A 27,117-nucleotide genomic window follows, 5' to 3' on the forward strand; every position below is an offset into this window, starting at 1 on the left:
GGATGGCTCACGGCATAAGCAGAACTGCAATGCAGGTATAGGGTGGTGCGGGAGAATCACCTTCAGACAGATGAAATGGTAATGGGAAGGGCATCTTCAAGAACCACAGAGAGTGCTTACAAGCTGAAGCGATTGGCTTGCCTCTAAGGCATGAGATAGGCTCGTCAAGCAATATTGAAAAATGTTAATATTTTTACTGATTCTCAATAGGTGGTGCAAATGGTATGCTATTGGACGAAGATTTTCTAAAAATACAAATACAATGGACTAGAAGAAATCAAGATCTTAGATAAGGATTCTCTTGGTCCACATTAATAAGGTGGAGCGGAAGCGAGTTGATCAACCTCATGTTCTTGCAAATGGAGCTTTTCGTAATTTAATGTGTTTTCTAATTTTTCATAATGTTGTTTTAATTAGCATATGTTATAAATAAATAAACGGTTTTTTCATGAAATGCCCACGAGGTTTAACGAAATGCACCAAATACACCCGCGTGTTTCAAATTACGTAATATACCCCTATTTAAACTTATTTGCACCAAATGCCCCTAGACTTAACGGAAGTCTAACACCGTTAGTCATTAGTTCGAATTAGCCCTTAATTAACTTAATTAATTAATAATTAACTAATTAACTCCATTTTTCATTTTCTTTAATTTTTTTTTTCCTCTTTTCAATCACCTATTCCTTCTCTTCTGGTTCGAGAATCTCAACACCATTAGAAACTGAATTTGAAAATCCCTTAAATCCTCATCCATTGACAAATCCTCAAAAAATTGAAACCTTGAAAACCCAGATTCAATCTTCAAGAACAAAAACCAAGAAGAAGTCGAAACCAGCCTTAAAGACGCAAGCCAAGATCTCTCACTCTTTAAGTTCAAATCCAGTGTCGTCGTTGTGCTCGTTCTCTTCATGGTTTTTGGATTGCTCAATTCATAGTTCGATGGTAAAGCCGTGGCTAAAATCCCATTCGTAACACAATTTATGGAAATTGAAGAACAGACTCAAGAACAATAGAAAATGAATTCGAAATTTCTGAATTCTAATCCTATAATCGAAAATCTAAAAACCAAAATAGAATTACTAGGTTCTCTAATCTCTACTAATCGCTGCTGCTATATCTCATAATTACGATGTTGCTGCTGCTATGTGCGAACAGAATCAAAACAAAAAAAAAATCCAGAAAGAAGGCAAGGAAAAACGAAGAAGAAAGAGAAAACCGAAGAACGAAAAACTGAAATTCTAGCTACAAAATTAACTTTTTCCTCTTCTCTTCTCTAATTCTATGTGCTGCTGTCCTATACTTCCACCAACATATAATTCGCATTTCTAGAAATCGAATTGAGACAATTTGGGGGAAAAAATGAGAATTTAGATTGAAGATTTTTTGTACGAGAGTTAGATTGAAGCGGAGCTCGGTGGTGGTGTGGGCGGTGGTCGGTGGGACGGAAGTCGGTGGTCGGTGGGACGGAAGTCGGTGGTCGGTGGTGGTGGAACCAGGAGGGAAGGGGATGGATTGTTGTTGAGCTTGTTGAACCAGAAGAGAAGGAAGGGGGTGAGTGAAAATAAAGAAAAAAGAGAAAAAAATTAAATTAAAGAAAATGCATAATGGAGTAAATTATTAATTAGGGGTTAATTATTAATCAATTAGGTTGATTAAGGGATAATTCAAACTAATGACTAACGGTGTTAGACTTCCGTTAAGTCTAAGGGCAAATAAGTTTAAATAGGGGTATATTATGTAACTAGATTTAAGCCCGTGCGATGCACGGGTTAATTTTTGTTTGTGTTAAATTATACTTCTATGATTCTTTATTTTTTGTAACATATTAAATAGGCCGGTCTTGTGCGTACCCGCACAACCGCACCCGATCGCTTAAGTATAAGCCCGTACAAATTAATTAAGAATATGTTTATATAAAGGTTTACTCTTATATTTTTGTAATATCATCACGTTAAATGGAGTATTGTTATTTTTATTATCTTCCAATAAATTATGTAGGTACGAATCTAAAGTTTAATAATTTTCTACTTTCAATTTGATTAACTAAAATAATACTCCATAAAATTTAATAGTCTTAATACTTATCTTAAAACTATTACCCAAAACTCACGAATAGGTATCTTTAAAAAGTTAAATATTTTTCTTTTAAAAAAAATGAATTGAATGGGCAAGTTTTTTACACTGTTTTGTATTATCCAAAGATTAAACAAAACAAACAAACTATTCATAATATTAATTGCTCTTTACATTAAAAAAAAAAAAAAAAAAAAAAAAAAAACACTATACCCAGTGTGAGGAAGAACAAATAATAAATATATGGGAAAAAAATCTGAATTATCAAGCCACAATATTACAATGAAAATTATTATCATAATCCAATTTTACGTGCATAATATGTTGGATAAATCATGATGAATAAAATGTTATTTGTAACACATAAAATCACTATATGAGCAATCTAATGCATATGATTAATTAATTAAGGAATCAATTGATAAAAAAAAATTAAAAAATAAACGCATTGATGTAATCTAAAGGGCTTACAATAGCTAGCCACCAAAAAATCTACATCACCAATCCAATAACCCAAAGTACTCCTAAAAGAGAGTAAAGGTTCTTGGTGTTCAGTAGAAGAGATTAATGGTTTCCTCCACCACCATGGAAGCTTCCCCGAACCAAACATAAGCAAACTTAGGAGTAGAAAGTGGTATGGAATTTGCTATATATATGTGCCAAAGATAAAAAAGAATACGCAAAACTGAATGTGTACTAATGAATACCAAGTTAAAAAAAGTTTAACATCTATCCAGTTGGAAGCATCAAAGGTTCAGCACTATTTTCCACAGCATTCATCTCAAACTGATCGAGGCTTTACGCTTTACAGAGAACACAAACATCTTGGATTTATACAATATAAATTGTATGGTACTCCTCATCGACGTAGTCCATTGCGATTCTATCTTTTACGTTAGTGATTATCTTTTAAGTTGTTTATAATGGATTGTAATTTTATCATTTCTAAATGTTTTATCATTATTTATCATTTAAAAATAAAATTAATATCTGATTATGTGACTGGACAATCCTATGTGGACGCTCCAGAATCTCTTGAAAAAACTCCCCTTTATATATATATATTAGATTTGAAACACGCGAGTGTATTTGGTGCATTTCGTTAAACCTCAGGGGCATTTCATGAAAAAACCGATAAATAAATAAAAAAAACAAAAAAAAAAACAGTAATACACAATACTCCGTAATCATTACGATGACAATTTCATTTGGGAAAGTAGCATTAATCGTTAAAAACTCTGTTTGAGCACACAATTGTTCAAAATGTAAATTGACAAAACTAGGTACTGAGATTGTAAAACCGCACGTTCATCAGGATTATACATACAATATTTCTTAAAGTAGTTTTTGAGCCACTGTAAATCAGTAGTTTCGCATGATAGCATACATAATCCTTCGCAAATTATGGTAGTTTCTGAGCCACTGTAAGTCGGTAATCGTTCATGATAATACAGGACACACAGGAGAAAAAGTATCACCAAATTCCTGGCAGAACTACCAACAGATAAACGCAGTAGCCAGCAAGAGCTTACAAATCAGTTGTTCCTCATAGTGAAAATTTAAACAAATTGAAAGAAATCCTTAGATCTTCCAAAGGAAGGGGTGAAAAACTGAAAACATGAATCAAATTCTCATGTTTTTTTTTTCTTATTATGATATAGTTCCCGTAAGGTCTCCATAACATTCAATAGTAGTGTAAATGACCAAGATGATCCTATTTCTAAACTCGACCCTGCATCTCTACAAAAATTCAGCAACCAGAAAGTTTTTCATAAATCTTTAACAGGCCATTCCTTTGCCCGAAAGGGAATCCGGCCATTGATATGATGTCAAATCCAAAAACTTTCTCCGATAGCTTACAAAGGGATCTATATCTTGTATAACTTTATGGTCCTTAAATTAACTTAAGCAAGTGTACTACCATTTAAAGTACCTTGTCGCGCTAATTGTTCTAGAAAGCAAGCCAGCGCTTTTGACATTGGGCTGCGTTGTAGGTGACTCGGGAGGTTTTACTGTGATTTCGGATACATTACTCCTGCTGGAAACCCTAGGACTGGGACTGGGACTGTTCTCTACTGCTTCTGAAATCCTTTGATACTCCTGAAAGTATGTATTTATTGGCTATGTTGGTTATGGTTGAGAGCGAGAAATAGAAACAGAGAATTGAAGAATAGCTTACCGTCAGTCCCGAGGATGAAGAAGCTTTACTTGGGTCTCCATTAACCTGGAATTATAAAAAAAACATATCATAAGATCACAAGAAAACATACTATTCAAAGACATGTAACAATCTCCCATTCTCCCTAGCAAACGCCTACGCGCTTGGAATGTTATGCTAATCCCATAAACTGAAGACAAGGTCTCCTAACAAATGACAGCACTGGAAGTTTGTCCCTTGGGCCCTGTATGATGTGGTTTACTAATCCCCATTTTGTTGCCATAATAATAGGTAAGGATATATTCTTCACCTTTACCCTGTCCCCAGATTATACAAACATTTCCAATTAAGATGAAGCTAAGTCGATTATTTTCCTCTTCGTGGAAGCAAACCAAATACAACCATATACCAGTAATACCACCTAGACACCACTGGTCATACGGTCTAGAACTGAGTCAGCATAAAGAACGCATTGAAATATTTTTCTACATAACTAAATTGCAAAGGGAAAAATCAATATTCCAAACATAATGTTTTGAACTCAAATGTTTGTTAAAGAACAGCCAGTAAGACCTATATCCTATACTAAACACAGAATTTCCTGTTCAACCTTTAATTGTCTTAGGTAGTAGACCTATATATCCTATACTAAACAGAATTTCCTGCTCAATCTTTCATCGTCTTAGGTAGTCCAGTCATCTACAGAAATGCACCCTAGTTGATGCGGTAGTGGTATATATCCATTTCATACCCTTCTCACTGAAGTAATCTTTTCTCGCATGCGTCACAGAATTGGTGGCACCCAGAACCCAGAAGTGCTACTGACCTCAGTGGATCAAATGAAGACTAACAATGGACCTAACAAGTATTGTTTTTGTAGAGCTATGTGGATCATGGCCCAATTTCAGAGGACAGAATGCTACTTAGGCTAACAAAAGTCAGGATATGACAAAAGTACACATCATCTACACAACTATGCAACTTACTGGACCATTAGCAGTTGGAGGTTTCCTTTGAGATCAAAAAAGCATGCCAAACAACCAATAAATTAACAAGCACTCACATGATAAGCACCAAAAAATTAAAATAAATTAACATGAAAAAAGTTAAAGCCCTGGTAGAAAGTTTAGCGATCAGAGTTAAGTAGGAGATGAAAGCACACCTCATTAGATCCATAAGAAGTTGAAGGAGAGGAAGGCTCTAAGGTTGGAGGCAGGGACACAGTCTGCAAGATCACAACAGTTAACAAGGAATCGAGAGTAACCACAGATCTTCTACAGAAAAACTGACAACCATAACTAACAAACAGCAGCAAACATTAGTGAACCACATTAATTTGTGGGAGAATAATAATGTGGATGCAGATTACAGTTGATTAGTTGATGCTCCAGGTTTGCAACCCTTGTATCATGATTTCATTCTTTTGTACCAAGGCTTTGAAAACGTGCACTTCTCCTTTAATAAACGAAAACCAAACCAAACTTTTCTCAAAAACACCTTTATCAGGCTTGTTATTGCCCTTAACTGTCTTTGTGAGTTTTTCTGTGAAAAGGGCAAAGAACACGAAATGACGAATTGCCCCGTTCAAGCATTTCAAATTCATCCTTATCTACCTTAAGAAAACATGCATAATCATAAACATTGATTCCCAAATTTTCAATGAAAAGAGTTCAACAGTTTATGGTCAATGTTTCCAAAAATCCCAACTCAGAAAAACCTAATCACGCCATAGTTCAGGCAAGAAGGACGCTGTTTTAAAAGAAAAGTGGAATAGAAGCCTGAACCCACTAACGGAGATGTCTTTCTCAGCCGAAACTAACTGCCAGAGTAGCTGGAAAGATGCTTGTCATTGGCAGGGCCTGGATTAGATACTTAGATGCTTCCAACCAGTTCCCTTAAGGCCTAATCTATATCCTTATTTGATAGCATCCGTTCAAAAACACCAAACAAATGTAGCTGATCCATTTTAACCTCATACATAAAACTAACTTTTCACCTTCGCCACCATTTTAAGGTCTCATCTTGTAGTGTTAACAACAGCCTCGTGTTATTAAATCATCAGCAACTTAGTGGTAATATATCCTTTCCCAGAATGACTTACCCCCAACATGTAGTTGTTACTGTAATCGAGTTGGTAAGTGCCATACAACTGTGAATGACTGAACGGAGGGAAGGATAGGAGAGATCATGAGGCAGAAGTGGGGGGCTATTTTCAGCATTTTGGTGTGTGAAAGGGATGGAAGAAAGAAACCTAAAGAGAATAGAAAGTGGCAAACCATTCACTTCATGTCCCCTTTTTTTCAGGAAAGTGCATCTAGATGGTAAAAGATGTGAGAAAAAATATCCAGTAGTTTATTAAATAAAACAAATTAATTAAAGAAAACAACTATGGCACCCAAGTATCCAAGAAAACATCAGTGAGTGAACATGGAAACCCAACTATATGCCTACCCCATCTGACAGTGATCATGCATCCTTAATTATCTCTTTTCTCATATAAAACTCAATCCACTTCCCTGTGTTTCTCTAGCATGCAAAAGAAGATGGAGTGAGAAAGGGACCAAAGAGGTTATCATTAATATGGTCCATATTCCACTATCACTCCTACACGCCGCCACCCCCTCCAAACACACAAGAGAGAGAATTATTATCCAATAAGGACTGGAACGGCAAATCAGTAATGCATTGCATAATTCAGGTTCGGCAAACTATCATTTACCTATCGTGGGGAAGAAAAGAAAAAGAATTAGCATTTCAATTCACATCATAAAGCTCCATAAATCATTTACCCTTGACGGCGTTGCAATCTGATGTTCAATAGCAGGCCTAGAAGCACCAGAAGGCGAATCCTGCATTAAACAAATTACCAAAATGGAAATCAAATAAGTTCTACGAGCTCCAAAACCTAAGAAAAAGTTATAATATAACATGTTCGGGGTGGAGGATAAGTGACAGAATACATGAGCTAAAATTTGGAAAGAAAAAACAATTCATAACAAAAAGGCAGAAATTGACAAATAAATTAGCAATTACGGACATACAGATTAGCAGCCTGACAACAATGGAAGTTAAGCACAAATTCAGGAAAATAAATAATGATTTTGCAGATATGATTATGGCTTAATAAACACTGGAAGCAGACAACCAAATCATGCCTGAATAAGATCTGCAAAATTATCCTCATCCAGTGTAGCAAGCAACAATCTCCCCACTCCTTCCTTTGTCTCATCCTGAAAGTAGTTTGACCATAGTTATAAAATAAAATGGAATTTTCACTTTGTTATGTGTTATAATAATGCATAGACGTTCAATAACGCACAACTTTGTACCTGTTTCACTTGAATTCTGCCCATTCTTGACTCCTAAAAGAAAAATAAAATAAGTCAGACATAGGATTGGCTCCAGCCAGAGAAAAGGCTTGGTAAATTATTGATCATCGACAACAGACAACACAAAGTAAATATGCGCACCAGAGTTCGAATTGTATGATTGACTTCTTGGAGATCCACAGTAAAGTTTGAAACCTCTTCACATACTCCAACTACCTGAAAAAAATGACTTAAATTTTGGAATCTCAAATAAATTAAAAAACGATGCCAAATTTTCTGTAAATATTTAAATACAACATAAAGGCAATGCCATATATCTTTTACTGACATTATATAACTTGTGAAGGAAGCAGCAAGGAAAGAAAATAATATCTTCCTTTCCTAACTTTGCCTTCAGATACGGGGAAGAGAGGTATCAAAGGCCCCAAAAAGTTTTGCTAGGAAGATGCTCTAGATCATCAAATTAGACACTTGATTGTGTCAAGTCACCATCAAAGTGATTCTAAATTATCACAGCATTGGCGTCTAATAGTCTATTTCCAGAGCTTCACAAACGAAATTCAACGATTCCCAAAAAACGCACAAGACAATACCAAAATGTCATTTCATGAAGGATATGAAACCATACCTCCTCCTTAGTAGAACTACTACATGCAATTATCTCATCAAATTTATTACTTGATTGGTCAAGTTTGGAAGATATCTCGTTTCTGGTACCCTGCAGCAATTGAGAATGAAAGTGAGATTGAAACAAATATAATACTCAAACTGATGCTTAGATAGCCTGAAGTTTTACATCAGATCACAAAGTTCTGCATCTTAACTCAAATTCTCATGAAGCTTACAAGTTCAACCGTTCAAGTGACAAGATGGAAATGCCAAAAGCAACTGGAGAAAAAAATCTCTACGTCTTTAACGAACAATTACTAAATCCAATGTATATTCCATATTCCTGGAAAATATCAGTCCATGGGGATTATCGGTAATCAAAAACATACTTGGAAGAAGAGAAAGAAACTGTGTCCTAATTCAGTTAAGAGACTAGTTTCCATATATTATGAAGATAATATTTTAACATCTACTTGCCTACTAAAATACCCACATAATACGTAAAGAACATTAAAACATTTCCATTTATACACATGTATTCTAAATCAACGAATAGATACCAATTATCTTTCCTTTCCTATTTTCCAAATAACTTATCACTTTGACGTAACATTGACAGCAGAAACTCTTTCGTAATTTTGAACTTCCTGACTGACTCTTAATGAAGATGCTCAAAAAATCTATAAGTGAGAAATGTGATTTGTTTAGGGTATTTTGGAAAACTAGTATTTTTTTCTGGTAGAAAATCTGTTTTTAAGCTTTGCAGCAAATGACAGCATTCCCTATGACACGTGCCCTTGGGGCTAGTTGATGGATCAGCAACCAACCAAATAAAGAGGCACTAGTTGTTACCAAACCTGGTAATTTTAATGGATCACCAACCAATAAAATAAATAGCACCAACGAAGTAGTTGATATCAAGGATCATTAGCAGTGTGCTGAACCAAAAGGGTCAGTTATTTATCTCCCTCACTTACCCTCTATACGCTCTCTTCTCTCTCTTAGGTACCCGCTTTTCTAATGGGTCCTACGAGATTCTCCTTAACGCGGATTTGAAGGTACCATCAATCTATCATTCCAAAATTAATTGATAGAGGATTTACAAGATTTGTTAAAGCGGAAAGAAGAGCCCACAGCGGATGATACAGTTGATGACTCAAGCTACAAATCACTTGGTGGATATGTTGGCCCTCCTTCGTTAGGCTTAGTAGATTTGAAAGAACAAGGTGATCTGGTTGATCCCTTTGTTCCCAGGACATCTTGTCCCTGGTTGTATTCACTATTTTCTCTTTCTAGTATAACTTCTCTAGCCAAAACAAAACTACAGGGTGTAATTTGAATACATAAATTAACAACTCAAGACTGACAGCTCCTTTTCTAATACTAGCGCTTTTATTTGGCCAGCTTTTTTTTGATACCCTTATCTGTTAAATGGTCAAATATGGAACCCCCTTATCGGTAGAGTCTACTCATGTTAACACTGATTACGGGGGATAGATAGCCTGTGACAAATAGAAAAGTATAGTGCCATATGGATGAGGGGAAAAAAAACAATGTCAAATTTTGACCCGGGGAACATGGGTGACTAACTGACTATACTCAGTATTCATTCGAATAGACCAACAATGGGTAAGCACAAACCTAAGTGCACCCTCATATAACAAATAAATATCAAAGCAAATCACCAAATAACAACAGGAGAGTGCTGGAAGTATGAAACTTGCCCTGAGTGAAAGAAAAACTTCATCAAGCTGCTTCGACACAGAATTGCAGGCATCTGATAAGCCGCGCTTTGTCGCAAACATGAAGCCAGGAATTTTCCAGCCCTATCAATGACCAAACAACAAGTTAACACTGAGAGAGCAGCTTCATCATTGCTAACTGAAAGAGTAAATAAAGAGCTGGACCAGTAGCGATGCATATAAACAAGTAAAACAGGCTGAACTCTGAAAAGGGGAAACTAAAAACATGTCATAAGATCACAAATAGTCCCTACACTAAGTACCTTCATCTATTTGACGCAAAACATATAGGCGCATAGTAAAGTGTGGACCAACTCATTCTAATTTCTACATAGACAGAAGATCTCAATTGGAAAAGGGGGGAAAAAGAGCCCAAATAATGCCGACAAGAATAACACACAATAGAGAAAGATGCGTCTGCATATTATTTATCATCAAAACAAATTAACAATGACACAGTAGCAAATCTAGGTTCCTCGGAGAAAGGATTATGGCAAGTGGAACAGATGAAATGTTCATAGAATTGAGATTTGCAAATCATCCATCAGAATCCTGAGAAGTTTAAGGAACTTCCCCAAAGTGGTTTAAGCTCCAGTTCTCCTATGACATGCCATCAAATGTCATGATATGTGATAGGCTTCTTACAGTACAGAGTAAAATCTGGAAAATCTTACATCACCAGGGCAAGTCTTGGTAGCAGTTGTCAATAACAGTGTTGAGCAACTTCTCAAGAGGTAATGAACTTTTTTGAAATGGAAACTTAAAATGGCATTACATTAATGAAAGCACTATAGTAGGCAGTTAGGCAACAATAGGAGGAAAATTAAAGCATTTAAAAACAATGTTTCTTTCTTCTTCTTTTTTGACGGGAGGAACAATGTTTCCTAAACAAGCAAAACACTGAGAAATCTTCATATCAGGAAGACAATAAAAATTTTTCATACACATACCAGATTAATCAACGGGAAGAGCAGGTCAAACAAGTACAAGAAAATCAATAACTATCAACCCAAATAAAATTAAAAGGATAGACTATTCCTGACGTATGCTTGTCCACTAAGGGGCAATAAATACAAGAACAACACCAACAAAAGGTCCTCTATAAGAAACCCAGTGGTCTCCTCACCAAGAGAACTACTCAAGAAAAATGGACCATATTACAAAATAAAGAGAAAATTATATATAGTGAATACATGTTAAAGCCAATAAAAAAATAGAATAATAAGAACTTGTTTCCGAACAGCAACTAATTTAGCTTTTGCAATTTACTTATCAATATTTACTTACACTTTGAATTAGCTTAACCTTTTTCTACACATGCACATTGTAATAATTCGGAGCACTTCTATGTAAATCTTGACAATAGATAAATGATACAAGAAAGCTTCACACAAGACAAAGACAAACAGCATTGTCGCAGCATTAGGATTTGTTGCAATTTGCTACCATTGAGGGAGGAATATAATCAAGCTTTAAAGTGTGAAACATAGGGAATCTCAATAAATCCAGGCATCTTAATAATAATATTTTACCTTCCACCACACATATCCATAGCCAACAGCTACAATTACAATGATAACACCATATCGACGACCACCTACAAAGTAAAAAAAACATCAGACGATGTACAACAGGGAAGACAATGCACAAGTGAAAAAAGAATAGCCAGCCTTTGCTAAATAATAACTTAAAGCGAAAAAGAAACATGTCAAATGGATTGAGCAACCACACATCAATAATCTGAATATTGAACTATTCTAATAAGTTTCCATCCGATCGAAAAGAGATGACCGAAGATACTCCAGAAATTGCATTTCCTAATACTTAGGAGACATATACCATTACCAAGAAAGAAACAAGGGGATCAAATACATTTCCCTTTTTCATTTTAAGAAAAAAAATATATTACTTGTTGTATACATCACCGACAGCATACAAAAACAGTGGATAAGTAGTACTCCAAGAAGGAACACTTTACACAATACCCAGTTTCTTTGAACTTCTCCCACTGAATAACTGCTAAAAGCTCCCCGCTGCCAGAGCCCAAAATAATTCTAGATAAGTAATTATATCCCAAAGAAAATCACTAGCTACTGTGGTTCCTATGAAAATGTGTATTCCATTCTAACCACACGCTCCATAAGATCGATGTGATAGCATATTAGCAATTTAGCATTACGTCACAACAACTTCTTATTTGTTTCCATGCCAAATCCCCTAAAACTAACTTGCAGCACTCCCGGAAGAGTACGAGGGTAAACCAATGTTCCATAATCAGCTAAAAGCCTCCTCTGCATAATACTCAAAACTCCTCCTACATACACTCATTTTGACAACCAATATTGCTCTCCTTTATTAATAAAAAGTTGTACTTAAAATGGCACCAAGCTAGTGCCAAGAACCAAACTATACAACGCCCCCATACAAATCTCCTATACTTGGTTTTAAAAGGTATGAGCTGCACCAAGGCACAAAAGTCCTGGAGCCTATGCGCTGCAATACACTCACCTGGTCCACATGTTCTCCGTAAATATACAAGAAGACAAAGGAAGCAGCCAAGTACGAGAGAGGCAGCAGCAACCTTGGCAGAAGGAGGAGGCATTACCCTTAGCGGAGGCAACAACCTTATTCATTAAGGCCTTTTGTCTGATGCAAGCTACTCTTTTGTCTGTTTTACTTTTTGCTTAATTGCTTTTGTCCTTAGTTATGCTTTTGTACTTAAAAGGGAAGTGAGGAAAAGGGAGAAACTATCTTGAGAGTAATTGATAGAACTGGGGGAGTTGAGACCTCTCGAATGTCTCTTAGCAATTCTGTTTTGTAAGCTTTTATGCTCTATCTTCAATATATTAAACAAATCATTCCATAATTGTGTGCAATTTCATTAAATAAGTGGATGTACTTTGTCAAGGATTATGGAGTTCCTTGCAGGTGCAAGGTGGGGCTTTCGTAGGTGAGGCGCACCAAAAGTGCCGAATACCACAAAATGATTTCTAGAACAAATTCCTCATTTTCTTTTTCCTCCATGTCCCCGCCAAGCAGTGTCTTTCCCGTTCCCTATTGGTTCAATCTCGTCCACACCAACAACGAGGTTAAACCTGATGTTTGTGTGAAATTTAGGAAGTTAAGATGTTTCATAGAGCCCACCCTCCACATAGGAAATTAAAATCAGAATTCCTCATTTTCTTTTTTTGTTTCTCCACCCCCCTCCCCCCAAGTCCCCTACCCTATTACCTTTAGCAAGAAATCACATAACGTGCATTTATTAAACCCAAGCTAAACAGGGAATAACATCTCATTTTGTCTGAATTAGCAAGACAATGAAAAACTACCTGTTGCATTTGAAGTCACAATTGTCATCGGTCTGCTTGATGCAAGAAGCTGCAGCTCTTGCCTTAAAGTATTTACCTAAAATAATTAAACCAGAATCCAAAACAATCAAAACCAAATATTTTAACTGAAACCCAAAAGGTCACTAATTCAATCACGAGATAAAAACACCAGCTCAGGATAAAAACCGTCAAGAAGGGGAAGGAAAACAGATTTTATCAACTGGAAACAAGGTGGCACTGTAGGCATATTACTAAGTGAACAAAATGAGCAGATAGGGGCAAAGCGATAGAAGAGCCCAAAGCCTACATATCAACCAAGACTTTCTAGTTTCTTCAACTACGGAGTAGTATTTAAAAAATAAAACATCTAAAAAGAAGGTTGTTTATCTCAAACATGTGGCTAAGGCATTTTCCTTCCGTCGGGCAAGTTTTTTTGGAAAGAGCATAAAGAAAACGGTAAGAAAGTTAGAAGTGCTTCAGACAGCAACTAGCATAGGAAAACAATTTGTTGCCTAATTTCTAAATAATCTACTTGTTTATCAGGTTCAGTTTCTAAAGTTAGAACAACATTAAGTCGCATCTTTGTTCTTATTTTTATAAACGGAATTTTGAAAATAGAGCAAATTAACTAATTAGGGGTAGGTGAATACCTGAGCCACCAAAGCATCATTTCTTGGTTTGGTTGTTGTGGAAGCTGAATCACTTTGCTTTATTGGCTTTAGAGCAATCTATGATACAAGTCACAGCATCAACTTGGTCAGTATCTACAGCCATATACAGAACAACACAAAATACAGAAGAAAAAAAGAAGAGGCCTTCCTTGGAAGTGGTGGCTATCACATGGTGAATTCAGAGTACTAGAATTATTCAGATAAAAATAGAAGCCTGGTTAAAAATAGACACCTTGAAGGCACCTGAGATGACATCAGAAAAACTGGGCATGCGCCCCTCTTTAGCTAAAACTGAACCCAAGATTCCTGCAAGGGATAACGTAAAATTGTCAACCATGAACAGGTCAACTTCTAATACAGTACTTTCTCTCAATCAAACATTTCAGAAGGGCAGAGCCAACAGAATAGAGATAGATATCATGCACAAATATAACAGCCTTAATGCAATTATTTCAAGTTAAAAGATTACAACATGCCACAAGGCCCATGTCATACAAAGAAGCGATATGACAGTAATTACAAAGTTTGAATGATCACAGGCTTAATATTTTAATACAAGTAAGGAAAATGGTAGTCTCCTTCTCAGTATAGGGGAGAAGGATGCAAATTGTTTCAAATAAGAGGGACATGGAAATGTCCAACCAAGTGGAACTTTTCAACAAAATTAACAGGACGCAGATCTGTTATTTTGCAAACTTGGTGTATGGATATGCAGATAGTATAATCTGAGATGACAGATTAAATTTTAGAAGCACAATAAGCTCATACAATCTTATGAAAGTTAACAAGTATGAAACCCTAGTTAAATTTTATCTTTATTCACCAGCAAGAAGTCATTGTTTACCCATTTCCAAGATCAAACTTTTAACTATGCCCAAAACCGTTCAAAATTCGACACCTAGGTCATTAACATTAACCCGTCTTTTCTTAACCGATTCTAGGTAGCACAGGTGCAGCCATCCAAGTATGCAGGGTAACTAAGAGTTCAGACTTGTATTAGGCAGAATTAACACAACCTAATTCATGATTAACTTGGTACGGATTGCAACTAATTAAAGCTGGAGATCACAAGCATAGTTGAATGGAAAAATTAGAAGGCTGTGTCCTTTATTCTTTAGCTAAAGGATAAATCCTGGAACAGCTGGCAAATTTTCATGTAGCCTCACTTTATGAGTGTCTATGCCTCTATGGGGGAAATTCTGACAGCAAATATTACAGCCTATTCCAATTATTCCTCTGTCTGGTTCTTATGAAGCCTTTTGAAGCAAACAACTAAAAAAATAACATTCAACAAATAGCATCCATCCCTATAGAGACTAATATCTTTGCCATCAGTATATTATGCATGTAGAAGAGCGGAAATTTTCAGTTTCTCAAATGATAACCACAGGTCCACATCTCCTTATGTTGTCTAGTCACCAAATATACAAAAACAAACCATTCCAGATACATCATTATGCAGCCATACGCCACACCCTAAGCAATGTACAAAGTCCTAAATGTTGGGAAATGGATAGTTGGAAATTCTACCCGTCATCTACTGCTTTAAACTATATCACTTGAAATTTACCATGGGAAGGCAGGATTCATCCCCATTTCACAGTTTCAGCTTTTGTATACCTTTCATGTCCACATCTGAAAAGTATAAAGCACTAGGAATCTGAATAGCTTTACGCAGTAGGGGTTTACCATGGTAAAGAAGTTTACACACCAGATATTATTACAGAACCTCCCTTGTCTAATATAACCCTAACTACTCACCAGCCGAAACAAAGGAGAGTCTGATAGTGTCATCAGTAAGCTCTCCAGTCTCCACTGGTGATCCAGCAACATTGGTTCTTACAACAAACATCTAGCTACTCCTCATTATAACCTTGCTTCCCAGGATAGTGCCAAAAACATGTAAGTATGAAATTTCCCTAGGACATGGATACTCCGGTATGATCTGATCCTTATAATATAAGGAAAACCTATCCGGGACGAAAAATTACATCACGATGTTCCACGGTCCAAACGAGTTCGAGTATCATAGACAATCATCAGCTCGGAAAAAACTCTTACGAACTAAAAGTAGACTGAACTCCACCACCAACCAACAATTCAATGGAGTGAACTTGAGGTACAGTTAGCAAATGATTCATGCGAAAAAAACACTAAAAAAGAGGGGAAATTGTTTTCTGGGGCAATAACATCAATGCCCACAAGGTGTTCGACAAAGTCCAATGCCCAATTCATCACCCCATTAAACAATTCAACCTCTAGTCCTCTACCCATATCGCCAATTCTCATCTAATTGCAATAACAACAAAAACCCTCTTCAATTAGCAACTAAATTCAGCCAAAAACACACAAAAATCAATACAAACTCACAACATTCAAAATTCACAAAGAAGTGAGAGAAGAGAGAAACCTGCACCAATGAGGAGAGTGATCTTTCCCAGAGCCATGGCTGGTGCAAAAACCCACCAAAAACCCTTCAAATAAACTAACTCCCAATACTGGGAACAGAAATTCGAGCTACTTTCTTCCTCTTTTTTTCCCCTTTTACCAAAAAATATGAAAAGCCAGATCGAAATTAAAAAATAAAAATTAGCTGCAGAAAAGAGTTAAAAGCTGCATTGTTTTGTCTTTATATTTTCTCTCTCCTTTTCAAATTGGACTTTTTTTGGGCGAAATTCTGGAGTGACTTGGAGAAGGGACGTCGTATTTTTTTCTGGGGGTGAGCTTTGTCGCAGTGTCTAGGTTGGGGAATTCAATTCGTTGTAGAGAGAGAAACGGTAGGTTTTAGAGAGAGAAAAATATAAAATACAATTCGAATTTGGTGGGGAATATAGTATCTCCGGGTTCCATGATCCATCTTTGCCGGTTTTGGATCATACGTTTTGGTGGGCTTTGGATAGTTAACTGCGGATTTGTATCGGCCCAATGGTATAAAACGTATGATCCAAGTGAGCAAATGGTAGGGTACGGAGTATTTAAGGCCCGTTTGATATTATTTTTCATAAAGTTTTCTGGTTTTCAGAAAACTAAAAAGCAACCAAACATAGTTTCGTTTAATTTTTTATTTAAAAAGCAGAAAAACACAAAACCACAACGTTGCCGAACGTAACCTAAAATTACAAAAGGGTTGTTCGTTTTAAAAATTAACATGATAATAACAGAGTAAATTAACGGCTAATGTGACTTTCAAAATATAAAATCAGAAAGTGAAAAAGTGACAGTGGTATCGAATGAGCCATTAATTATTTATCCTTCAATCGTTATGAGATAGATCGGGATCAAGCTTCCTCTAGCTATAACCAAGAGAGCATGTAGTACTCTAAACACGAAAGGAGAAGTTTGATTTTCACCTTTATAAGCTTGCTGATTACTAGCTTTGATTATAATATTTTTAAAGTATATGTTCAAACTAATTAATTTAACAATATTTTACATAACAACATTTGATTTTGATTTATGGAGCACTAGTTAAAGTTTGAAGTCAGATTGGTATTGTATGTCCATATATGAATGATACAAAGTCAAAATGTGATACGGAGTAAGTATTAGGAAACGGTATGTGTCTATTGTTGTGGACTTGTGGTCAAAATAACATACTTACATAATGCAAATGTCAAAATAGAAGAATTATTGGAGCATCCCTTATGTTAACTTAGAAGCTCTTGTCTAGCCTTATGTGAAGTTACAAGTTGTTGTCTATATAAACCTGCTGAACTTTATAATCGAGTATAAACTAAGTTATAAGTTGTATGTCTAGCCTTATGTGAACTTATATAAGTTGTATGTCTATATTCCTCACATAAAATCAACCCATGAGTCGAGAGAAAGCCAAAATGAATAGTAAGAAACTATCCCGAATTTTTTTTTTTTGGTTCGAAAGAGAAACTATCCCGATTCGTCACTCTATTACATTAATACTCTCTATATATGTATTAGACATATATATAATGTACTCCGTAGTTAATAAAAGATGAACCCAAGACCTTATGATTTTTACACTAACGAGTAATGACTTATCCACTTGGCTATCAACATGATCTTATGATTGCGCTTGGCTATATTATATCATGTTACAGCTTATCTTTTGTAAATGAAAATAGTAAATGAAAATAAAATAAAGAACAATTAATTTAATAAAAAATTGTGGTTATTTTTGCAAAAAGCATAGTTTACCATTATCCAAATAATGACCCGGGACATCGCATAAGCTGATAAGCCCAAAACTAATTTATATTTCTATATATCGTAATGATCTACATGTTTTATTCGACTTTTAATACATTGACGTACGCAATTTAGAAGGTGGACCATGGTGCACATAGAGAATGGTGCACCTTAAGAACATTAGCATATAATTAAAAGAACATATGGTAACTTAAAAAGAACATGGACATATTTTTTTTTATATTTTTAATAAATTGTGATTTTTTATAACAAAAAAGTAAAACATTATATTGCATGTTCTTTTATCGTAGTGTCATGTTCTTTTGTTTATGCACATGTGTTCTTTTTGTGCACATGGTGCACCATGCTCTATGTGCACCATGGTCCATAGTCCACGGATTGGTATTTTTATTAACAATAATGTATGATATTTTTTGTTCATATATACTTCCTCCGTCTTTTAATACTCGCAACGTTTGGACTTTTGCCACTATTCATATAATCTACTTTGACTATTCTTAGTGCTTTTTATATAAGATAAAACATAGTCATGTGGGATCTTGTTAGATTCGTCTCAATGTGTATTTTCAAAATATCAACTTTTTATAATTTTTGCATAAAGAGAATTTAAGATATAAATGATCAAAGTTGTGCATTGGCATGCGTGAAACTAACAAACGTTGCGAGTATTAAAAAACGGAGGAAGTATATTTTACTAGTATAAACGCATTGGTATGGCTTTAAAACGAAATTGAAAAAACCACGTACATTTTTATTCCTCATGTCATAGCACTAGTACTACTATGTATTGAGTGCTCCATAAAAAGTTAAAGTTACCTTCATCTTGATGTCTTGGATCTTCGACAAATAATGGTTGAGTATAGTGTACGCCGTGTTATTTTACATAACCAAGCAAAGGGCGGAAAACCAAATCCAAATAACGTAATGCAACTAAAATTTCCAAGTAATTGATTATTATTGATACAAAATTAAAAAATGTGTATAACACTTATAAAAAAAAATCCAAGACATGATGCTTAGCTAATTTAATTTACAAGTTCTATTAATAAACGAGTACATATATTAGGGTTTTCCCCCTCTGTATATATACAACTCGATGTTACTGAGTATAACTTCTTTTTTCTCGGAGATAAGAGTTTGAAAAAAACACTTAAAAAGAATTGTAAATTTGCATTTGAGTCAAAATATGCTCAAAATTATCGGTAGATCTCTCAATAGAATGAGAATGAATTCCGTCATAAGTAGTGACAACAACTCCTTCATCATTTGATAGACGTTGAACTTGTTTCTTCACATTGCATCCTTGGTAGGTGCATCTGTAGTAGCTCCTGCAAATTTACACATTATATAATTAGACTAATTAGTACTAATAATATTTGATGAGAAGATTAATTAAACAATTATTGATTTAATGAAAGTTTTTCTTTTTTGACTCGTAATTCAAAGAAAGTAGACTGAGTGAGAAACTGAGAATAATGCATGACATGTGGTTTTTCTTTAGATTTTTTAATAAAGACGGGTCACTATTCCTCACATTTACAATTCACGTGATTAGAAATTTAAACTTTAATCGCAAATGATAGTTTAGAAATGCAATATCTTGCTCAATTTCATTGGATTAGTTTCAACATAATCCAACTTATTTAATTTCATTGGATTAGTTTCAACATAATTCAACTTATTTACTTTGTTTAGTGTTAACTGTTATACTCGTACTTGAAACCATACTAACACGAATTATAATTTATATTTCCCTTGTAATTAACTCATTCGCACCAAAAAATCTTACACAAACAAAGTATCAGGGAATTATTAATTTGATTACTTATCAACTACCCAATATACCTTTCTTAATACATGAACTTAATTAAGCTAGAGAAGATCGAAAATAAAGTGAGAGAACTACGAAGCACTTGTTATTTAGAAATGTTAACCCGAAAAAACAAAGATTCACAAATAACAATTCAATTATATTAGTATATACTCTTGCTTGAATAACGGAAGACCGTAGTTTTAATGAAGGAGATATTTGTTTGATTCAATTTGTTATGTATTCGTTAAATCTGTATTTTTATTGTAGATGTTGATCTTATGACTCTTTATCAATGAATTAATTTAACTTATACAAAACTAAATATATATTATTGCTTGAATATATAATCATTTTAGAACGGAGTATTACAAAAACATAATATGCGCGCACACCTTGGAAATTTGTTATTCTTGACGGCCTTTTGGCCATATTTGCGCCATCTATAACCATCATCAAGTATATCAACTTGGCTTCTTGTTTGAAAAGCAAACCTATGCTTCTTTGCCTTCTTCTCCAAAGATCCCTTCTTATTACTTGCACTATTGCTATTACTATTATCATCATTATCCATAATAATCCTCTTCTTTTGATCATCATCATTATCTTGATGATGATTATTAAGAGGAGTAATGATATCATGATAATTGTGATTACTCATTAACTCATGAGCTTGAACAACAACCATGGGAGGCGGAATCCGTTGCGATAGATGATGATATGATTGATCCATTTTGTTATGATCAAAGCTATTAGAAGAGCTAGATACTTGGCTTAATGAAAAAGGAAAGTTACTATTATTAGTAGGTGAAGAAGTTGATGAGTTTGTAGAAGAAGAGAATATGGAATAGGCTTCCATTTTGAGAAAGAGAGAGAGAGAAGAAATTAAGGAGTGTTATTTTTTATTGATGGGAGATGATCATAAAATTAAAGGGGTTATATCATGACGGTGGTTGTACATTTATAATAGTGGTGTGTATTAAGGGGTAGAAAAATGGCGGCTTGATTGATGGCGGCCTATCTTCTTTTTAAAATATGCGCATGTGTTTTAGACTAACAACAGTTAAAGCTCGGTCATTGATCGATAATTCGATATTCCAAATGCATCCTCTATTCCTCTTATATTGTTTCAGAATTTTCGTATCATTTCCTGTATTACATAGTAAATATAATCAAAATTTTAATGCATCAAATCGGTTTAAAATTATTTATTTTTCTTGTAAATACATGTAACGTTTTAACTCTCACGCACGTTGAGAACTTTGAGTTTTCTAGAGTTCAATCAAGTTCAAAGTAGGGATAATTTCTATTTTCAATCAATTTTTAGTATCATGTATAATTATTATTATGAATGTGGACCGTTAATAATGGAACCGTGCATGTTCTTGGACTTTTCCTTAATATTGTACTACGCTATGGACTATGGAGTACTACATCCTTTTAAAATGATCTTTAGTTACTACGTAGTATTTGCATAAATATTAATACAAAAGAAGAAGAGTGTGTAAAAAGGTGAGTGTAAGAAGAAAAAAAGGAATTAAGTTGAAGGTAAATTAAGTGAAAATATGTAAATGTTGTGGAAGTAAAAAGGGTGTAAGATAGTATATTTTCATGTACATAAATAGTACTTCGTATGAATAACAATGTAAAACATACTTTGACTAGCACGTTTGCCAAGATAGAACTTTGACTATAATTATCTCTAATTATCTTTTACTAAAGAATCTTAAATTTTAATATTATGAAAGTATATAATGAAATATATTGAACGACATTTTACTTTTTAACATTTGCTTTTAATAAATTAATAAAAATATATGGTCAAAAGTAGTGTATGATCGAATAGTGGCAAAATTAAAAGTGTTGTAATTTTTATGAAACGGATGAAGTATTATAAAACAAAATAAAACAAAAAGTGTAAAGATCATTTAAAATTGGGTACGTAATATTTGTATTTTTTTTTTTCCCTCGATTTTTGTTTGTTTGTGATTAGTTTGGCTGAGTTGGTGAAAGGCCTTTTGTTTTGAGAGCGTGAAGCCGTGAACATTCAACGCAACACTTTCGTCTTTTATGTTTTAAGAAGGAAACTTCATTTCCTCGTGTTCTAAGCTCCCTCCTATCTTTTTTGTTTGGTTGTATAGTACCACATGCATGCTAGCCGCGCGCGCACGCCCTTGGCCCCCAAAGAGTCAAAGACCCTTGAATACTCTTACGGCGTACTGATTATGGGCCTGTATGCACTGAGTTTAATTGTGGCGATAAGGGTGGTAGCCCTTTAGCCTTAATTAAGTATAAAGTGATCACCTCTTTATGATGGGATTGACTTTGATACCATGTTCAATTAGGGTTTGGATCATGCTGTCAGATAATCCATTTCACAAGACCAAAGATGTTCTATCTTAAAATCATATGGCAACAAAGGGAGTAGCCATTTAGCCTTTTTAAAAGTGATCACCTCTCTTTTCTTTATCAACATGGGACATTAATAACGTGATATTTCTTAGGTCAGATCTTAACAAAGTTTTTTTGAAAAATAAGTACTACCGAAAGAAAATGGTAGCTAGATTTCAAAATCTACTACCAAAGAGATCTTAACCAAGTTGAATTCATGCTCTTTATCTTGGTACTACTAATTAAGTATAAACTCCAAAACAACATTGTAAGCCGAAATTCTTTACGCTTTAAGCATAACGGTAAGTCGATATGATTAGGCTTGAATTATTAGGTGTAATTATTTAATTAATCCCCACTTGGATTATTGTAGTGAACTAGTGACAATCGGTATTTCCCAAATTTAGAAAAGAAAAATTCACCAAATAATTAATACGGAGTAATAAATCTCGAAATGGAAAGTAGGAATTGAAATACAAAAATGTGTCTGAATTCAACAAGAATGCTTTGAGACTAATCCTCGAAGACTTAAGGATTAGGATTATGGTGATATCATAATCTATTAACCCAATGACGCTTACAATATGGTACAAATAATTCTTGTTTCAGTATACCTTTGATGGAGTGTGTATGACCGTCAAAGACACACCTACCCTTATGGCCTTATTGTTATTTTGTTTCTCTTTGACCATTTACTTTTCAAACTTTGACACACTAATCTTTAGTAATGTGTTTATCAAACAAATTAGAAAAATCTTTTTCATATTTATTTTAAAGATAATATTTCACATTTAATTCATACGGAGTATTATTATTGTGGTGTTCAGTGGATGTGGAAATTTATGGATGTTCATAATTCAAACTACTTGTGTAATACTCGTATTTAAGTATGGGACAATATTGTTGTACCCTTTCCTAGGGTTTGGTTACATACTTAGGGGGCGTTTGGTTGGGGTCTTCAGGAAAGGGAAAGGGAATCAACACCTCTCATTCCCTTTGTTGTTGTTTGTTTGTCCATTTCAATCATTCCCTTTACCCTTCCCATTCCCCAATTTTCCTCTACCATGATTCCCCACCCCCTCTAGGGTATCAACCTTACCCCAAAATCCTCTTCAACTCATCTTCCTTGACCAACGTTGACCAACTTATACATCACACCACCACCCAACTCCAACACCACACCCGTCACCCTTGCAACAACCACCACCCGGAAACCACCACCACCACCTGAAACAAACCACCACCACCATTAATACCTCCGAAACAAATCACCACCACCCACAACACCTCGATATCAACCACCACCACCATTAACAACTCCGAAACAAATCAACCCCCACCTGAAATCACCACCACCAACCACAGCAGAACGGCGACAAGAGGAGGGAGAAGGAGAGCGAAGGGCGGCGGAGGCGGGACGAAGGGAGAAGGCGAGGAAGGAGAGAGAGGAAAAGGAACGGCGGCAAGAGGAGGGAGAAGGAGACGAAGGAGAGCGAAGGGCGGCGGCGGTGGAACGAAGAGAGAAGGCGAGGAAGGAGAGAGAGGAGAAGCAGTTTCGGCGGTGGGAAAGGAGAGAAAGAAAAGGAAAGGCCGCATGAGGAGGGAGAAGGAGAGGGAGGATACGGCGGCGGCGCTGGGGGAGGAAAGGAAGAAAAGGAAAGGCCGCAGGAGGAGGGAGAAGGAGAGGGAGGATACGACGGCGGCGACGGGAGGAGTTGGCGGCGTCGGCGGCGGTAGGAGGAGAGGCGATTCCGGCGGCGGGAGGAGAAGAAGTTCCGGCGGTGGGGGGAGGAGAGGAATTGAAGAAGGAGAGGAAGGAGGGAGAAGGGAAGGGAAGGGAATGAAAATATCACCAAACAACCTACCAAATCAAAGGAATTTTCATTCCTTTCTCCCTCTTTCCCTTTGTTGATTCCATTTCCTTTACCCTGTTCGAACCAAACGCCCCCTTAGTATGAGGGGATTTTTTTTATATATTTTATTTTTAACCAGGATCCGTCAGCCCTTATTTATCCCAGCTTTAGTGTGTACTACACTAGCTAAGACATGAGTGTCATTCAACTCATTCCTACTATTATTATGGGTTTAGATCGAAATGTTCATACTAACTTCAAACAATCATACATGTATATATGCTGGTTGAAACTTAACCTTTACAAGTTTGGAGTTAGTGTGAGTTATGTTAATGATTGTCTAACAACAATTAATTAGGAGTAAATAATTAATTTTCACCAAAAAGTAAATACAATTATACAATACAAAAAATTGTACCACTAACGACGGGAAATCCTATCGCTAAAGGCCATTAATTGTTGATTAATGACGGGATTTCCTATCGCGAACTCGTCATAAAAGGGGACCGTCGTTAATTGAAAATCTCGTCGTTAACCCGTCATAACATAAAAGACATTTGCGACGGTTATTCTCGTATTTGTTTGGTTGTTAGCCCCGTCGCAAAAGGCTTTTACAACGAAATTTTTGACCCGTCATAATTAGGTTGTCATTAAAAATACAAATTCTTGTAGTGATAAATTAGGAGTATTGAGTTACTGCGTTGTTTTTAAATATTGCATATATGGTAGGAATCGTAGTATACGGAGTAGTAACTTTTGGTAAAAATGAGACAGGGTAAATGTTGGCGGCTAATAATTATCCTTTCGAAGGTCTTGAATCGAATCACATGAATGGACTATTCTTTGTGTAAAAGTCAAGGTATAATTAGACCACATTCATATTATATTTTTGAATTCTTGATCGAGTAAAGAAGCTAGCTTGTCACTTCTGTATCTGCCTAGCTAGCTCACCCCAATATTTCTTCTCCAGCTTGTACACTGCCGCAGACTAGTCAATTACTCCCTCCGTCCCGGAATATTCGATCCGATTTGACCGGTACAGAGTTTAAGGAACTTGAATTGACTTATTTAATTTAATAGGTAGTACTCCGTAGTTGATAGTGGAGTAGCATATACGGAGTAGTATATACGAAGACAACGAATTGAAGTACGTAATACATAATACGTAGTAATACATTATTAATGGCTGATCAACCTAACATGTACGTACTCGTGCACGCACGTATTTGTTAATTAATTAGCAAGTTATAAGCTTATAATCACAAGACTAGTTAATTACGTTGTTACATCTCCACGTATAACAGAAACTCATTGTACACTAGGTTAAGAGAAAGAGACGTGATTATTGTCTCTTAGCTTACAACACTATAGCAGTCTCCTTATTTGATTTTTTTTATTGTTGTTCAGATGTCATGATCATGCACTCCTTAGCATCAATCCCTTTTTCTTCAAAAACACGAGAATATTTAATTAAGACGATCTGTTATGATAAGGATTTACGTTATAGAAAGTCTTATTGAGATGCAATCTAATAAGACGTAGTTTACATACTTTATAATAGTTTCCTACTAGTTGTATTTTACCGTCAATGTGTCTTCTGTGTTACCTGCCACACCATCAACCTGATGATGTGACGCATTTTATGGAGAAAGTTATTGATTGGTGTTACTTGAATTTTTATGATGGGTTACTTTTACATTGTATTCGATGTTATTTTTCTTGTTTTTCTGCAGTTTCTTGATTTATGTTAGATGTTCCTTGTATAGAATGTTGTTACATGACTTTATATGCTAGTGTTATTTCTACACTGTATTCACTTTTCTTGTTTTATTGCAGTTTTTTCAATGTCATGTTAAAGTTAATTTCCTTGTATAGATTTGTGTTACTTGACTTTATATGATGGTGTTACTTATATATAGTATTTGATGTTACTTTTCTTGTTTTATTGCAATTTTATGTTAGAGGTTCGTTGTATAGATTGATGTTACGTTATATGAATTTCTATGCTAGTGTTACTTATACATTATATGAATTTGTTGTTGTTTTTTTCTATACATTATACATTATATGAATTTCTATGCTAGTGTTACTTATACATGCTAGTGTTACTTAGATTGATGTTACGTTATATGAATTTGTTGTTGTTTTTTTCTTGTTTTGTTGCAGGTACGTTCTTCAATTTCATGTTAGGAAATCCTTGTATAGATTGGTGTTCTTTGACTTTATATGCTGGTGTTATTTATACATTGTATTCTATGTTACTTTTTTTGTTTTATTGCAGTTTTTTCAATTTCATGTTAGAAATTCCTGTTATAGACTGGTGTTACTTGATTTCTATGATGGTGTTACTTTTAGTTATTGCAGTTTTTTCAATTTAATGTTAGATGTTTCTTGTATAAACTAGTGTTGCTTATACATGTATTCGTTGTTGTTTTCCTTATTTTATTACAGTTTCTTCAATTTCATGTTAGAGGTTATTTGTATAGAATGATATTACTTTATTTTCTATGTTGGTGTTACTTTTAGATTATGTTAACCAACGTGTTGGGCTTTATATGCGCAAAGGCGGAACCAGAAATTATATATAGGGGAGGCAAAACTTAACTTGTAATTTTTGTAACCATGAAAAACAAATATAAAATTAAAAAACAAGTATAAAAGTGAGGGAGTCAAGATTTGAACCTTGAAACTCCAACAACCTCTATTTGTAAGATAAAATAACCACTTAAGTTATATGAAACATGTGCTATTATCGTACATATTTAATATTTAAACATATCATGGGGGACCATGGCCCCCGCCAGCCCCCCTAATTCCTCCCCTGTATATGCGCTAGACTTATTTATAAGTGTGAACACGTCACACCATCAAGTTGATGGTGTGGTTGGTCACATATGACATATAAGACTTTAGGTTTTACCTTAGTTATTTCTCTTTTATACGCGCGCTAAGTATAATTCATCA

General features: G+C 35.0%; 2 protein-coding genes across 2 annotated transcripts; both read right to left on the reverse strand.

Moving 5' to 3' along the window:
- Nucleotides 1-3,615: 3,615 nt before the first annotated feature.
- LOC110785721 (uncharacterized) lies at nt 3,616-16,710 on the reverse strand. The gene is made up of 14 exons (XM_021990222.2): nt 16,325-16,710; nt 14,147-14,220; nt 13,894-13,971; nt 13,244-13,319; nt 11,447-11,511; nt 9,897-9,998; nt 8,192-8,281; nt 7,705-7,779; nt 7,564-7,596; nt 7,390-7,464; nt 7,024-7,083; nt 5,397-5,459; nt 4,256-4,300; nt 3,616-4,176 (listed from the first exon to the last, which is right to left on the reverse strand). Exons 1-14 carry the CDS (start codon nt 16,359-16,361, stop codon nt 3,994-3,996), a joined length of 1,056 nt encoding a protein of 351 aa, XP_021845914.2. The 5' UTR covers nt 16,362-16,710; the 3' UTR covers nt 3,616-3,993.
- A 2,405-nt stretch (nt 16,711-19,115) lies between these two features.
- On the reverse strand, nt 19,116-20,834 carry LOC110785694 (probable WRKY transcription factor 75). The gene is made up of 2 exons (XM_021990179.2): nt 20,305-20,834; nt 19,116-19,427 (listed from the first exon to the last, which is right to left on the reverse strand). The coding sequence occupies exons 1-2, from the start codon at nt 20,766-20,768 to the stop codon at nt 19,250-19,252; spliced, it is 642 nt and encodes a 213-aa protein (XP_021845871.1). The 5' UTR covers nt 20,769-20,834; the 3' UTR covers nt 19,116-19,249.
- Nucleotides 20,835-27,117: the final 6,283 nt, after the last annotated feature.

Source organism: Spinacia oleracea, chromosome 1 (genome assembly GCF_020520425.1).
Source record: "Spinacia oleracea cultivar Varoflay chromosome 1, BTI_SOV_V1, whole genome shotgun sequence".
Classification (NCBI taxonomy): domain Eukaryota; kingdom Viridiplantae; phylum Streptophyta; class Magnoliopsida; order Caryophyllales; family Amaranthaceae; genus Spinacia; species Spinacia oleracea.